This window comes from Sciurus vulgaris (genome assembly GCF_902686455.1).
Source record: "Sciurus vulgaris genome assembly, chromosome: 5".
Classification (NCBI taxonomy): domain Eukaryota; kingdom Metazoa; phylum Chordata; class Mammalia; order Rodentia; family Sciuridae; genus Sciurus; species Sciurus vulgaris.
The window spans coordinates 154061693-154078806 of record NC_136465.1 but is presented as its reverse complement, the minus strand read 5'-3'; the positions used below and the strand labels follow the sequence as shown (position 1 = coordinate 154078806).

The 17114-nt window shown below is 38.5% G+C and overlaps 1 protein-coding gene across 1 annotated transcript; it reads left to right on the top strand.

Annotated features, from left to right (window-relative positions):
- Positions 1-14477: 14477 nt before the first annotated feature.
- LOC306662750 (S-phase kinase-associated protein 1-like) lies at positions 14478-16390 on the top strand. The gene has a single exon (XM_079142827.1). It carries the CDS (start codon positions 14694-14696, stop codon positions 15336-15338), a length of 645 nt encoding a protein of 214 aa, XP_078998953.1. The 5' UTR covers positions 14478-14693; the 3' UTR covers positions 15339-16390.
- The last annotated feature ends 724 nt before the right edge of the window (positions 16391-17114 follow it).

Sequence of the window (17114 nt, the reverse complement as noted above, 5' to 3'; positions counted from 1 at the left end):
AAAGGAGTAGGTGCTTGGTGAGCTGTTTGGACTGAAAGCGACCACCCCTGAACACAGGGGGCTGCCCAGAGGAGAAGGAGAAATACGGGCTCGGCACGTCGCTTGGACTTGGAGCAGCTGCGCCAGGGCTCCGGGCGGCTATCCGGAGGAGCAGCATGGACTCAGGACTCAAGAAGAGGAGATATTGAGAGACTTGGGACCAACTCAAAGCAGCCGGGTGAGTGTTTCCCACTGGGCAGGCGTCCCGGAAGGGGCGGTAGCCCCGAAAGCAGGAAACTTTCTGAAGTAGAGCTGCCGGCGAGACGCCCCTCCCCCCGCCGGAGCAGTGATCGCAGACAACTGGGAACATTGGAGAGGTGGCTGTTCACCACAACGCTTGGACTCGGCGCAACCCACCCGGGCTCTGGGAGGCTGCCCAAAGGAGAAGGTGCTCGGTGAGCTGTTTGGACTGAAAGCGACCATCCCTGAACACAGGGGGCTGCCCAGAGGAGAAGGAGAAATACGGGCTCGGCACGTCGCTTGGAATTGGAGCAGCTGCGCCAGGGCTCTGGGCGGCTATCCGGTGGAACAGCGTGGTGAGTGGTTTGGTCCCAGAGCATCCGCTCCTGAACACAGGGGGGTTGTCTGGAGAAGGAGGAGGAGCGCAGCGGGGTGCTTGGGCTCGAAGTGACTGCACCAGGGCTACGGGTGGCAGTTGGGACAAGAAGGTGCACAGTGAGTTCTTGGGACTCGTGACGCACCAGATCTCTTGGTGACTGCCTGGTGGAGAAAGGGGTGCGTGGTGGGTCACTTGGATTTAGAGCGACCGCATGGAACAACAGGTGGCTGCCGGAGGAAAAGGCGTGTGGCGGGTCACTGGGACTCGGAGCAATTGTAAGGGGCTCCAGGTGGCTGCTCAGAGGAGGGGCCGCATAGCCAGGCGAAAAGAGCAGAGCAGGGTCCTAGATGGCTTCTTGGTGGAAGGGCCCCACAGACAAACTGAGGGGCGGAGCGAAGGCTCCAGGACTGCAGGCAGCTTCTCTGAGGAGAGGCAGCCTAAGGAGATTCGTTTGCGAAGGGTGAGGCTTCCAGGCCCAGGAGGTAGGTCCGGGTCCCTGGGAACATTGCAGAAGAAGGCTGCCCAGCCCAGGCGGTAGTTGTGAATTGAACGGAACCTCTGGGAGGAAAACCGACCAGCGAGACCTCCCCACCGGGTGACTCCTCCCTGTCGGGTGAGGTTCTCCCAAAAGGACTGTAAAATCAGAGACACAGGCCCAAACTGGTCTTGCATCAGCCCACATCCTACTTCCCTTTTGGATGACCATTCATCAGCAAGTGAAGGTACCTCTGCCCACTAGCAGGGAATATACCCCACCGGAAGGCCACCACCCCTAGGGAGTCAGCTCCCTTGTGGAGCACTGCATTCTCAACTTCCTCCAAGACTTCAGGCTACTGAAGACTAAGAGGGGATATAATAGAAATCTTCAGGGATATTATAAGACAATAGAGGAAATCTGCAGTATCACAGCGGTCAACTGATACCTGAACAATATGAGAAAACAAGGAAAGAAAATGCTGCAAACAAATCTAGATGTTGCATCAATGAAACCCAACGACAGCATGGCAGAAGAAATGAGAGAAAGGGAGTTCAGAATGTACATAATTAAAATGCTCAGGGAAGCAAACGACGAGATGCAAGAGCAAATGCAGGCACTGAATGATCGCACCAATCGACAGTTAAAAGAGCAAATACAGGAAGCAAAAGATCATTTCAATAAAGAGTTAGAGATATTGAAAAAAAACCAAACAGAAATCCTTGAAATGAAGGAAACAATAAACCAAATTAAGAACTCCATAGAAAGCATAACCAATAGAATAGAACACCTGGAAGACAGAACATCAGACATTGAAGATAAAATATTTAACCTTGAAAACAAAGTTGAACAAACAGAGAAGATGGTAAGAAATCATGAACAGAATCTCCAAGAACTATGGGATATCATGAAGAGGCCAAATTTAAGAATTATTGGAATTGAGGAAGGCTTAGAGAAACAGACCAAAGGAATGAACAATCTATTCAATGAAATACTATCAGAAAATTTCCCAAATCTGAAGAATGAAATGGAAGACCAAGTACAAGAGGCTTATAGGACTCCAAATATACAAAATTACAACAGACCCACACCAAGGCACATTATAATGAAAATGCCCAACATACAAAATAAAGACAGAATTTTAAAGGCCGCAAGAGAGAGGAATCAAATTACATTCAGGGGGAAACCAATACGGATATCAGCAGATTTTTCAATCCAGACCCTAAAAGCTAGAAGGGCCTGGAACAACATTTTTCAAGCCCTGAAAGAAAATGGATGCCAACCAAGAATCTTATACCCAGCAAAACTTACCTTCACATTTGATGATGAAATAAAATCCTTCCATGATAAACAAAAGCTAAAAGAATTTACAAAAAGAAAGCCAGCATTACAGAACATTCTCAGCAAAATATTCCATGAGGAAGAGATGAAAAACAAAGAAACATATCAGCAATGGGAGGAACTATCCTAAAGGAATTGTCAAATAAAGGAAGAACCAAGTCGTCTCAAAATAAATAAATAAATAAATAAATAAAATGAACCAAATGACCGGGAATACTAATCATATCTCAATAATAACCCTGAATATTAATGGCCTGAACTCATCAATCAAAAGACATAGACTGGCAGATTGGATCAAAAAGAAAGATCCAACAATATGTTGCCTGCAAGAGACTCACCTCGTAGAAAGAGATACCCATAGACTAAAGGTGAAAGGATGGGGGAAAACATACCATGCACATGGACTCAGCAAAAAAGCTGGGATATCCATCCTCATTTCAGATAATGTGGACTTCAAGTCAAAACTAGTCAGAAGGGATAAAGAAGGACATTACATACTGCTTAAGGGAACCATAAATCAGCAAGATATAACAATCATAAACATCTATGCCCCAAACAGTGGCTCATCCATGTATGTCAAACAAATCCTTCTCAATTTCAGAAACCAAATAGACCATAACACAATAATACTAGGTGATTTTAACACGCCTCTCTCACCACTGGACAGATCCTCCAAACAAAAATTGAACAAAGAAACCATAGATCTCAATAACACAATCAATAATTTAGACTTAACGGACATTTATAGAATATACCATCCAACCAAGAGCGAATACACTTTCTTCTCAGCAGCACATGGATCCTTCTCTAAAATAGACCATATATTATGCCACAAAGCTAATGTTAGCAAATACAAGAAGATAGAGACACTACCTTGTATTCTATCAGATCATAATGGATTGAAGTTAGAAATAAATGGAAGAGTAAAAAACAGAAGCTACTCCAACACCTGGAGATTAAACAATATGCTATTACATGATGAATGGATAACAGAAGATATTAGGAAAGAAATTAAAAAATTCTTAGAGGTAAATGAGAACAAAGAAACATCATATCAAAATCTTTGGACACTATGAAAGCAGTACTTAGAGGAAAATTTATTTCATGGAGCGCATTCAATAAAAGAAGTAAAAATCAACAAATAAACAACCTAACACTACAGCTCAAAGCCCTAGAAAAAGAAGAACAGACCAACACCAAAAGTAGTAGAAGACAGGAAATAGTTAAACTCAGAGCTGAAATCAACGAAATTGAAACAAAAGAAACAATACAAAAAATTGACAAAATAAATAGTTGGTTCTTTGAAAAAATAAACAAAATTGATAAACCTTTAGCCACGCTAACAAAGAGAAGACGAGAGAAAACCCAAATCGCTAAAATTCGGAATGAACAAGGAAATATCACAACAGACACGATTGAAATACAAAACATAATTAGAAGCTATTTTGAAAATCTATATTCTAACCAAATAGAAAATTTCAAAGACATCAACAGGTTTCTAGAGACATATGAATTGCCTAAATTGAATGAGGAGGACATACACAATTTAAATAGAACAATTTCAAGTAATGAAGTAGAAGAGGTCATCAAAAGCCTACCAACAAAGAAAAGTCCAGGACCAGATGGGTTCTCAGCCGAGTTCTACAAAATCTTTAAAGAAGAGCTCATTCCAATACTTCTCAAAGTATTCCATGAAATAGAAGAGGAGGGTACCCTCCCAAACTCATTCTATGAAACCAATATTACCCTGATACCCAAGCCAGATAGAGACAAATCGAGGAAAGAAAATTTCAGACCAATATCATTAATGAACATTGACGCAAAAATTCTCAACAAAATTTTAGCAAATCGCACACAAAAATATATTAAAAAGATAGTGCACCACGATCAAGTGGGTTTTATCCCAGGGATGCAAGGTTGGTTCAACATCCGGAAATCAATAAATGTAATTCACCATATCAATAGACTTAAAGTCAAGAATCACATGATTATTTCAATAGATGCAGAAAAAGCATTTGATAAAATACAACACCCCTTCATGCTCAAAACACTAGAAAAAATAGGGATAGTGGGAACATTCCTTAACATTGTAAAGGCCATCTATGCTAAGCCCATGGCTAATATCATTCTAAACGGTGAAAAACTGAAAGCATTCCCCCTAAAAACTGGAACAAGACAAGGATGCCCTCTTTCACCACTCCTATTCAATATTGTTCTTGAGACTCTAGCCAGAGCAATTAGACAGACCAAGGAAATTAAAGGAATACGAATAGGAAAAGAAGAACTCAAACTATCCCTATTTGCGGATGATATGATTATATACTTAGAGGAACCAGGAAATTCCACCAGAAAACTGTTAGAACTCATAGGTGAATTCAGTAAAGTGGCAGGTTACAAGATCAATGCTCATAAATCCAATGCATTTTTATACATAAGTGATGAATCCTCAGAAAGAGAAATTATGAAAACTACCCCATTCACCATAGCATCGAAAAAAATAAAATACTTGGGAATCAATCTCACAAAAGAGGTGAAAGACCTCTACAATGAGAACTACAGAACACTAAAGAAAGATATTAAAGAAAACCTTAGAAGATGGAAAGATCTTCCATGTTCTTGGATAGGCCGAATTAATATTGTCCAAATGGCCATACTACCAAAAGTGCTATACAGATTCAATGCAATCCCAATTAAAATCCCAATGACGTACCTTACAGAAATAGAGCAAGCAATCATGAAATTCATCTGGAAGAATAAGAAACCCAGAATAGCTAAAGCAATCCTTCGCAGGAAAAATGAAGCAGGGGGTATCGCAATACCCGAACTTCAACTTTATTACAAAGCAATAGTAACAAAGACGGCATGGTACTGGTACCAAAATAGACAGGTAGATCAATGGTACAGAATAGAGGACACGGACACAAACCCAAATAAATACAACTTTCTAATACTAGACAAAGGCGCCAAAAATATGCAATGGAGAAAAGATAGCCTCTTCAACAAATGGTGCTGGGAGAATTGGAAATCCATATGCAACAGAATGAAACTAAACCCATATCTCTCACCCTGCACAAAACTCAACTCAAAATGGATTAAGGACCTTGGAATCAGACCAGAGACTCTGCAGATTATAGAAGAAAAAGTAGGTCCCGATCTTCAACATGTCGGGCTAGGACCAGACTTCCTCAACAGGACTCCCATAGCATAAGAAATAAAAGCAAGAATCAATAACTGGGATAGATTCAAACTAAAAAGCTTTCTCTCAGCAAAGGAAACTATCAGTAATGTGAAGAAAGAGCCTACAGAGTGGGAGAATATCTTTGCCAATCATACTTCAGATAGAGCACTAATCTCCAGAATCTATAAAGAACTCAAAACACTCTACACCAACAATACAAATAATCCAATCGACAAATGGGCTAAGGAAATGAACAGACACTTCACAGAAGAAGATCTACAAGCAATCAATAAACATATGAAAAAATGTTCAACATCTCTAGCAATAAGAGAAATGCAAATCAAAACTGCCCTAAGATTCCATCTCACCCCAATTAGAATGGCGATTATCAAAAATACAAGCAACAGGTGTTGGCGAGGATGTGGGGAGAAAGGTACACTCATACATTGCTGGTGGGGCTGCAAATTAGTGCAGCCACTCTGGAAAGCAGTGTGGAGATTCCTTAGAAAACTTGGTATGGACCCTCCATTTGACCCAGCTATCCCACTCCTTGGCCTATACCCAAAGGACTTAAAATCTGCATACTACAGAGATACAGCCACATCAATGTTCATAGCTGCTCAATTCACAATAGCCAGACTATGGAACCAACCTAGATGCCCTTCAATTGATGAGTGGATAAAGAAACTGTGGTATATATACACAATGGAATATTACTCAGTCATTAAGAATGACAAAATTATGGCATTTGCAGGCAAATGGATGAAATTGGAGAATATCATGCTAAGTGAGATAAGCCAATCTCAAAAAGCCAAAGGACGAATGATATCACTAATAAGTGGAGGATGACACATAATGGGGGGGAGGGAAGGGTTAGTGTTAGGGTTAGAGTTAGGGTTAGGGAGGGGGGCAAGTATGGAGGAAGGAAGTACTGTATAGAGGGTAAAGAGGGGTGGGAGGGGTGGGGGGAAGGGAAAAAATAACAGAATGAATCAAACAACATTACTGTATGTAAATTTATGATTACACAAATGGTATGCCTTTACGCCATGTACAAACAGAGAAACAACATGTATCCCATTTGTTTACAATTAAAAAAAAAGAAAAAAAAATTTATATAGAGAATTTCTATAACTCAACTTTCTGTCCTTTAATATTAATTGAAAATTATGAGTGCATTACTGATTCCCATGATTAGACCATTATAAATACTTTGGATAAACACAATGCGAATTACAACATTGCCCTATGTAAATTTATGATTTTTAATTAAAATTTAAAAAAAACACAATGCGTATTAATATTTAAAGTTTTTAGCATGACAACGAGCTTGTTTCTTTCTTGTTTAACTATCTAATCCAAGTTGGATTCAAATCATGCTACTCTCAGGGAATGATGTAGGTCTAAACTGTTTCTGGATTTTGAATATTATTCATAAGACAGAACCAGATTTATGAAGTGGCAATGATAGGAATGGAATAAAGGGGATTTTTTTAAATAATTTAAGCATGCTCAGAATATTCTTTTTAAACTTTAATCCAAAATTAAACTACTCTTTCTTTATCTTTTTCTTTTTTTTTTTTTTTTTTAAGACAGGCTTGTTGGCAAGGATGTGGGGAGAAAGGTACACTCATACATTGCTGGTGGGGCTGCAAATTAGTGCAGCCACTCTGGAAAGCAGTGTGGAGATTCCTTAGAAAACTTGGAATGGACCCTCCATTTGACCCAGCTATCCCACTCCTTGGCCTATACCCAAAGGACTTAAAATCTGCATACTACAGAGATACAGCCACATCAATGTTCATAGCTGCTCAATTCACAATAGCCAGACTGTGGAACCAACCGAGATGCCCTTCAATTGATGAGTGGATAAAGAAACTGTGGTATATATACAATGGAATATTACTCAGCCATAAAGAATGATAAAATTATGGCATTTGCAGGCAAATGGATGAAATTGGAGAATATCATGCTAAGTGAGATAAGCCAATCTCAAAAAGCCAAAGGACGAATGATATCACTAATAAGTGGAGGATGACACATAATGGGGGGGAGGGAAGGGTTAGTGTTAGGGTTAGAGTTAGGGTTAGGGAGGGGGGCAAGTATGGAGGAAGGAAGTACTGTATAGAGGGTAAAGAGGGGTGGGAGAGGTGGGGGGAAGGGAAAAAATAACAGAATGAATCAAACAACATAACTCTAGTAAATTTATGATTACACAAATGGTATGCCTTTACGCCATGTACAAACAGAGAAACAACATGTATCCCATTTGTTTACAATAAAAAAAAAAAAAAAAAAAGACAGGCTTGTCTCAAACTCACAATCCTCTTCCTCAGCCTTCTGAATACATGTGTGTACCACTGTACCAAACTTCAAAATTCATTTTTAATCCTTCACTAGTTGTCAGTTGGAACACTGTATCTTTTAAGTTTAGTTAGATTTTAAATTATCTTTTGATTAAATAAACGGATTCCAAACCTACGAATTTGATGTATGTGGATATTATTTTGAAGGAAAATAAAATACCAGTCTATCAGATTCATAATAGTCTGATGATAATATTTTAGATATGCAACATCAAAATAATCATCCAATTATCATTGATAATTGTTAGACTATGGAATTTTGTAACAATAATCTGTAGAAACTCAGTTCTTCCAAGCTTCTACCTTTAGTTTTTGCCCTTTGGTTTTATCTGCCATTAAAAAATATGTTGCATTCCTATCTTAAATGGAAGATTCTGAAGATTAAAGTTTTGAAGATACCAGATAAATTGGTGGCTGGCCAATTTTTATCTTTAAAAAGTTGGGACCAAACTCTCATTTTGCAGTGGTGTTGAATGTTCAGATATGCCCAACAGAACTTTCCTTGTCAAATCTCATCGCTTGATCAGTTGTTTGATTGTCTTCCAAATTATCACATAATAAAGAGAAGACTCTCCCAGGGTGCAGGGGCACACTCCTGTACTCTCAGCAGCTCAGGAGGCTGAGGCAGGAGGATCTTGAGTTCGAAGCCAGCCTCAGCAACAGCAAGGCACTAAGCAACTCAGTGAGACCCTGTCTCTAAATAAAATACAAAACAAGGCTGGGGATGTGGCTCAGTGGTTGAGTTCCCCTGAGTTCAATCCCCAGTACCAAACAAACAAACAAACAAACAAGAAAAAGAGAGAGAGAGAGAGAGAGAGAGAGAGAGAGAGAGAGAGAGAGAGAGAATAATCTCAAACTTATTGCATTAGCCTTTACATAATTTATAATATTTACTAAGACACTAAAAACCATGTGGGTTTTGTACTATGACCTTCTCAAAGAAAGAATCTCTATGATGATTTACATTCTGGGGCAAGCTTCCTAGTTTAGGGAACTACTTCAAAATATTTTTGTTGTGTCTGTACATCCAATTGTATTCCTACAGAAAAATGCAAACATTTATTGACAGTGCAATTTTTTACAGTTTCCTGTTGCTTAAAGTTAGTTATGTTTGTTAGCAATGAAACTGAAACCAAGAGAATTCTTTCTTCATATTACTATCATATTCAGATAGCACATAAACCAAAAGAATTGCCATATTAGCAACAACTGTATATTCATGTACATCAAACAGGTTGCAAGGAAAACTACCATATTAACTTTATCCATCATTCTATGTGCTGGTCTTCCTGAATATTTCAAGCTGTGCCGTGGGTAAGTGATAATGGAGGAACCTTCTCTGACACACATTTTCCCAATGTTTTTAATAATCTTTGGTGCTATTTTCACTAATGTCTTAACAATTGTGTGTGTGTGGGTTTGCTAGTTGTTTGCTTATTTTGTTTTTGGTACTAAGAATTGAACCAGGGTGCTCTACCCCTGAGCAACATCCCATCCTTTTTTCTTTTTTATTTTGAGACATGGTCTCACTAAGTTGCCCAGGTTGGCCTTGAACTTGTGATCCTCCTGCCTCAGCCTCCAGAGTAGCTGAGATTAAAGGTGTGCACCACTATCCTCAGCTAGTGTCCCCGTTTTGAAATACAATCCCCTGGGGAAACCAGCATGTTTGGTGTGTATTTGTTTTGGCGACCTGAAGTTGCTTACATTAAAAGAAGTCTGTAAAACATTGAAATGTTTATTTGTAAAACATTGAATCTCTGCTTTTTCTAATCTTTTAAATTTCTTAATCTTTTTTTCTGTGTTGGACTTATCTCTTTAAGGTTTCTGGTCAATTATTGCTTTAGCTTTGATGATTTTATTATTTCATTGGTCACCCTTCTCAGCAAATAACACATGACCATTTTCCCATTTCTCCATTTATGGCTACAAATCTGAACTCAATTTTTGAGGAATCATATCTGTGAATAAAACTAGAACTGTTGGGTTTTACTTATTCAGAATAACTTCCATTGTCGACATCAGGCTTACAGATATCACTGCATTCAGCAAAGGCTTAGCCTGTTTTTTGTTTTTTTGTTTTTTGTTTTTGGTGGGGGAAGAGGTCCTGGGGATTGAACCCAGGGGCACTTACCCACTGAACCACATCCCCAGACCTTTTCATATTTTTATTATGAGACAGGGTCTCATTAAATTACTTATGGCCTCACTAAATTGCTGAGGCTGTACTTGAACTTATGATCCTCCTTTCTCAGCCTCCTGAGCTACTAGAATTACAGGCATGCCCAGATAGAAAGGCAAAGTGTTGACAAAAATTCCAGTGAAACTTGTTTTTCCATCAATAATATGATGTTAACAGTAAGTGAAGTAAAAAACTCCAGACCTTCATACCTATTGCATCCTCTGCCTGAAATGTTCTCTCCTTTCTTACTATGTCTAATCTTAAAACTGGTCCTCCATAAAAATATTCTCAATACATTTATCTGACAAAAGACTCATCTCCAAAGTATTCTATAAAACTGCAATACTTAAGTAAGAAAATACAAAGGAATTTAAAAGTGGGTGAAATGATGTTCCTCCTCATTATCAGGGAAATGTCAATTAAAACAATAGTGAGACACCAGTATACCTATTAAAATGAACAAAATCTAGAACAGTGACAACACTAACTGCTGGCAAGGATGTGGAGCAATTGGAATACAAAATGGCATAGCTGCTTTGACAGCTCCCTCCCAAACTAAATATATTCTTGTCACATGACCCAGCAAACAGTCATTGGTATTTACCAAAATGGATTTGGAAACATGTCCAGCTGCACATGGATGTTTGTAGCAGCTTTATTTGTGATTGCCAAAGCTTGGAAGGATTGAACCCAGGGCGCTTAACCACTAAGCCACCTCCCCAGTCCTTTTTGTTATTTATTTTGAGGCAGGTTCTCACTAAATTGCTTAGTGCTTTGCTGGTTTGCTGAGTCTGGTTTTGGACTTCTGATCCTCCTATCTCAGCCTCACCAGTCACTGGGTTTAAAGGTGGGCACCCCTGTGTTTGGTTAAATTTTCAGGAATTTTTGTTAACCAGTTGTTAACTTCAAATCAGCCATGATGGGGTTGGGGATTTAGCTCAGTGCCAGAGTGCTTGCCTTGCACGCACAAGGCCCTGAGTTTGGTCCTCAGCCAAGGAAAAAAAATCAGCCATGATGGGAGCATTTATACCATGGGAATTGGCAAACAAAACAAACTAGAGTCAGTTGTTAGGTTTTTACCACTGGTTGCATCTATTGCTGGAGGCAAATTCCATCTGTATGCATATGCATAAATATACATATAAAAATATAATTAATGTTTACAGAAGACATTGGTTGGTTCTGCCATGATCTGTGATCTTGGGCAAGTTAATTAGTCTCTCTGGACTTCAGTTCCTATATCTGTGCCCCCAAATTATCTTTAAGATATCTTTCAGTTTGACCATTCTGTCTTCTATGATCTTATTCATGGTAATTATATGTGGATGCAGTAATTGAAAATCGAATAGGCTCAATCCAAATTGCCACACTGACCATGTCATTAACTGTAAACATTATTCTAGTTCAAGACAAATTGAAGTAAATGGTAAAATAGTGATTTAATATGCTTTGGATTCTAAGTGAGAAAGAGATTAACTGTAACTAGACGGGAAAGAAGGGAAAGTCTGGGCAAGATACTTTGTCAATTAGGAATGAGGTCTTGTCTTTGAATCCACAGTGACTGGAATGCTATAGATACTTCATAAAGTTTGCTGAAATGATCAGATGCTTGGAGAGAACACTGGAGAGATGATACATTCTTGATGAGTTTTTAAGACTCAGAAGACATCCAGATTTTACTGGTGATTTCCAGATGTAATTGTGTGATTTTGACTCAGTTCCGCTATCTAAAAACAGGAGCTCATTTACAAGTAACATTACAAGAATTCAGGTAATCACAACCATAAAGCATTCCAGGTTTCCTGCAGAAGGAGGCTGTATAAATATGAGGTTGTGTTACTAAATAAAAATGAATGCCATTGTACACAAGTAGAAAGCACATTACATATTCTTCCTGAGCATTTCTTCCTAGTACATTCAAAACATTCGTTTCAGAAGGTTAGACAACACATTAGAAAATAGTGGGAGCTAATGTCTGAGCTCAATGGGGAAATTTTTTCTTTGACATTAGAATATTTGCAAATTACTTTGGTAAGAATATTAGCAAGTTATTTTGAACTTCTGATGAAAAAAAAATTTAAGGAACCATTCCCTGTCCCTAAAAGTAATGGAAACATTTATGTATGCCCTTGCCAAATAAAATAGTTTACTAACTACTGTTGTTCGAGGGATGATCTTCAATTTGACTTATTTCTGGAAATAAAAAAGACATATCTAAAACTGGAAAAGTATTTTTGGGTGACCCAGAAGACATTCAAAATGAAAGGACATGATATCCTAGCTTCTTTTCTTATATTCTTATTGGAATATAATTAAAGATGCCTCCTGGAATATGTGGAAACCACACTCACTCTCTCACTTCTCAGTATTATTTCAGTTCTAAAATTACTAGGTGCTAGCTGGGTGTGGTGGCACACACCTATAATCCCAGCGACTGGGGAAGCTGAGGTAGGAGGATTTCAAGTTCAAAGCCAACCTCAGCAAAAGTGAGGTGCTAAGCAACTCAGTGAGACCCTGTCTCTAAATAAAATATAAAATAGGGCTGGGGATGTGGCTCAGTGGTCAAGTGCCCCTGAGTTCAATTCCCAGTCCCTCCCCCCACCCCACCCCCCCAAAATTACTAGGTGCCTAGCAAGTAAAATCAGGGGATGATATGATACAGACCTCAAAAAGCTACAGAAAGACAACAGAACCTGTTCCCAGGAAAACACGGTCTCAAAATTCTACACACTTCCAAGAATTTCATAGATACTTCCCATCCCAAATCCCATTCCTGAATCCTTGGGTCAAAATCTTTGGCACTAGAACACTTTCTTTTACAAAACCTTACTCAGATGCCTGTGGATTAATGAAGGTGTCAGGCAACTAGGAACACTGATATTCATAATCACACAGTCTTTGGAAGTCAGGGAATTTATAGTCTAGGAGGGGAGATAGACATTTATCAAATAATCACATGAAAAAAATGCCTGACAACAGCTGAGTGCAGTGATACATGCCTGTAATCCAAGCTACTCAGGAGGCTGAGGCAGGAGGATTCCAAGTTTGAGGCCAACCTCTGCAATTTAGAAAGGCCCTAAATAATTTAGCAAGACTCTGTCTCCAAGTAAAAAAATAAACAGGACTGGGAATATAGCTCAGTGGTACATCTAGGTTCAATCCTCAGTGTCCCCAGTACACCAACAAAACAAAACAACAGTAAAAAAAAAACACCCAAAAGAAGCCTAATAACAAAATTTGATTAAGTGTTGTGGAAAGATATAGTGATGCACATAACAGAAGCTGAGCCAGTTCCTCTACAGAACTGAAATTCTTGGGATACCTAAGGGAAGTTTTGTGGGGAAGGCAGAAGAAACACACTATAGAAAAGTGCCAAGAAGAGCTATTAAGGAAATGAAGGAACGAGAACAGTTCTCTTAAACTTGACATTTAAGCTAGGACCCAAAACTAGTTACGTTTCATATTCTTTTAAGTAGGACATATTAAATTTAAAGTGACTGAAGAAAATTAAAACATTATCCATTCCTTGCCTGATAAAGATGTTTTAAAATTTTAGTACCAAGTTGGGCATGGTGGCACCCACTGTAATCCCAGTGGCTCGGGAGGCTGAGGCAGGAGGATCTCGAGTTCAAAGGCAGTCTCAGCAACTTAACGAGGCTCTTAGCAACTCCATTAGGCCCTGTCTCTAAATAAAATATTAAAAAGAGGGCTGGGGATGTGGCTCAGTGGTTAAGCATTCCTGGGTGCAATTCCCAGAACTGAAAAAAAAAAAAAAAAAAATGTAGTACAAGTGTAGAGAAAATGTTTTCATATTGCTGTTAGTAGTATGAAGTTTAAACCACATTCTTTTATTGGTGCATCTTATTTATACAGAATGGTGAGCTTCATTGTAGCACCTTGAATATGCTACATATTCATGTAATATATATAGTGCATAAAAAGTATCTTGCATGTGCGTAAAAAGTAATTTGATCACTTTCATTCATAATATCTCCCTCACCATCTCTTCCCCTCTCCCCTTCAACCCCTTAAACCACAAATTTTAAAAATGTATGTAAGTGTGCATGCTTTTTGATTCAAAAATTATACTTTGAGAAGTTAATCTAAGAAAATACTCAGGAATGATCCACCAGGATGTTAATACCAGCATTATTTATAACATGGAACAGAAATAATGATGGTGTCTAAAGAGTATTTAATGATATGGAAATATTTATATTAAGTGAAAAAAGCCAATTACAAAACAGCACATAATAAACCCTATTTTTATTTTTATTTCTAAAACATATTTATGCAGAGGAAATAAAAGAAAGTGTCTAAAAATGTTAACGATACTATCTTTGGATGCGACAATTATTTTTCTATTTAGTCTCTAAGTTTTAAAAATAATAGTGAACTACATTCATGGTTGGAAAACAATGTCATTAGAAAAATTAAGTTGCTCTGTAGGAATTATTCAGAAGGTACTATGGGTCTTAAGAAGAAATCATTTTTTGCTATTGACCAACCAAAGTGTGGGCTTTTTCACAATTTGTAGTTTTGTCTATATTTGATGGATGAATAAACAGAATGAAAAATGGCCTCAGATCAGTACAGAGGTTCCTCAAAAGACTAGAAATGGGTGTGGACGCTGCCCCGCTCCCGTCAGCCTCTGGCCTGCCATCTTCTTGACACCAAACACCGTGCCTTCAATTAAGTTGCAGAGTTCTGATGGGGAGATATTTGAAGTTGATGTAGAAATTGCCAAACAATCTGTGACCACCAAGACCATGTTGGAAGATTTGGGAATGGATGATGAAGGAGATGATGAGCCAGTTCCTCTACCAAATGTTAATGCAGCAATATTAAAAAAGGTCATTCAGTGGTGCACACATCACAAGGAGGACCCTCCTCCTCCTCCTGAGGATGAAGAAAACAAAGAAAAGCAAACACATGATATCCCTGTTTGGGACCAAGAATTCCTGAAAGTTGACAAAGGAACAATTTTTAAACTTATTCTGGCTGCAAACTACTTAGACGTCAAAGGTTTGTTTGATGTTACCCGCAAGACTGTTGCCAACATGATCAAGGGGAAAACTCTTGAGATTCGTAAAACCTTCAATATCAAAAATGACTTTACTGAAGAGGAGGAAGCCCAGGTACACCAAGAGAACCAGTGGTGCAAAGAGAAGTTAAATGTACCTGACACTGAAACACTATGAGAATTGTTCCAAATACTAGTTGCACTGTTCTGTTTATAAGTGTTAATATTAGACAAACAGTAGACAAATGCAGCAGCACATCAATTGTATTAGAGTAATATTGTCCTTATTGCATGTGTAGTTTGAGTACAGACTCCAAACCTATGAATTCCTTCTAATATGAGAGAAAGTTTCTTTTTTCTTTACTCTGAATAAAACTGAACTGTGGTTCTCTGTAGAAAGTGGCATTATGGGCTCTCCCTCCTTTTGTTAAGCAATTTCTGCCGAGTTTATTGTCCAGTTAACTTTAGTGAGCTTTTAAAAGTTGACATTGTAAATAAAACAACTTGCAAAAAGTTAAAAAAAAAAAAAAAAAAAGACTAGAAATGGACCTACCATATGATCTAGCCATACCACCTCTAGTCAGCATACGTAGCAATACACGGAAACCTTGTTTATAGCAGCACAGTTCATAACAACCCAGTTATAGAACCAACCTAGGCATCTGTCAATAGATGAATGGATAAAGAAAATGTGGTATTTGTACACAGCGGAGATTTACTCAATCATAAAGAAGGAAATTATGTCATTTTCAGGAACATATATAACTGGAGAACATCTGATAAGTGATCAGGTAAGTGATCTCTAAGTGAGATGTCAGACTCAGAAAGTCAAGGGTCCTGTCTTCTTTCATATGCAAAAGCTAGAGGAGAAAAAAGGAAAGAAAAGGGGCCTCATGAAAATAGAAGACCAGTAGAAAGGGGATGAAGGAAGTAGAGGGGAAGAAAAGGGTAGGTTCAGGAAATGAAATAGATGCATGAACGAATATATTACAATGAATCCCACCATTATATACAATTATAAAGCACCAATAAGTTTTTTAAAGAAAAATTGCCAGACTATTCCAACATTTGATTTCACTACTGCCATTTATTCTACTACATATTGTCAACTAATGTATACCCAAACCTCTGCTACTTAAGTGCTTTCAACAGTCACTCCCTCAGGACGAGATGTTCAAATTGAACCCGATGCGAGAGTGCCCTCTGGTGGTTCTAGCAATCATGCTTTTTATGTTTGAAGTGGTGTTACTTCCTCATCAATGCAAGTGTGAGAACTGGGTAGTTTTTCATGAAGATGTTTATTCAATGTAAAGGGCCCATCCCGCTTTATGTAATTTTTAAGTGTCTGCTAAAACAAGTAACTGGACACTTCATAAAAATGTTAGTGATGCTGGGCCCAGTTGTATACACCTGAAATCCCAGCTACATGGGAAGCTGAAGTAGGAAAATCACAAGTTCAAGTTTGAGGCCAGCAGGGGCAACTTAGGGAGAACTTATCTCAAAGTAAAAAAGGGTTGGGATGTAGTTCCATAGTAAAGTGCCCCTGGATTCAATCCCCAGTACCCTAGTGGCAGATGGGGGTGGATGTTAGTGGTAGTGTATGATAGATTTCTACGGAGTGGGGGGGTGGGGAGTAAGAATGGGGGAAGTGATGCTGCTGATGGAATGTTTGTTTAGCAAAACTAAAAATCAGCCACTTATGAACACCAAAATTCCACCAACTACCAAGTTAATCTATATTTCCAGTACAATAAAATTAAAGTTAATTCTCCAAAGCATTGACATGTGAGTCTGTGGTTTGGGCATCTTGGAGTTGAAGAAAATTTTCATCATTTTATCTTGGTTCAGTTCTTTATTCTTTCTATATTTATAACATCTCAATCTTTTTAAAAATTTTAAGCATAAATAAACTTGGAAAATATGAACCATTTCAGTGGCTGGGGCTCAGTGGTAG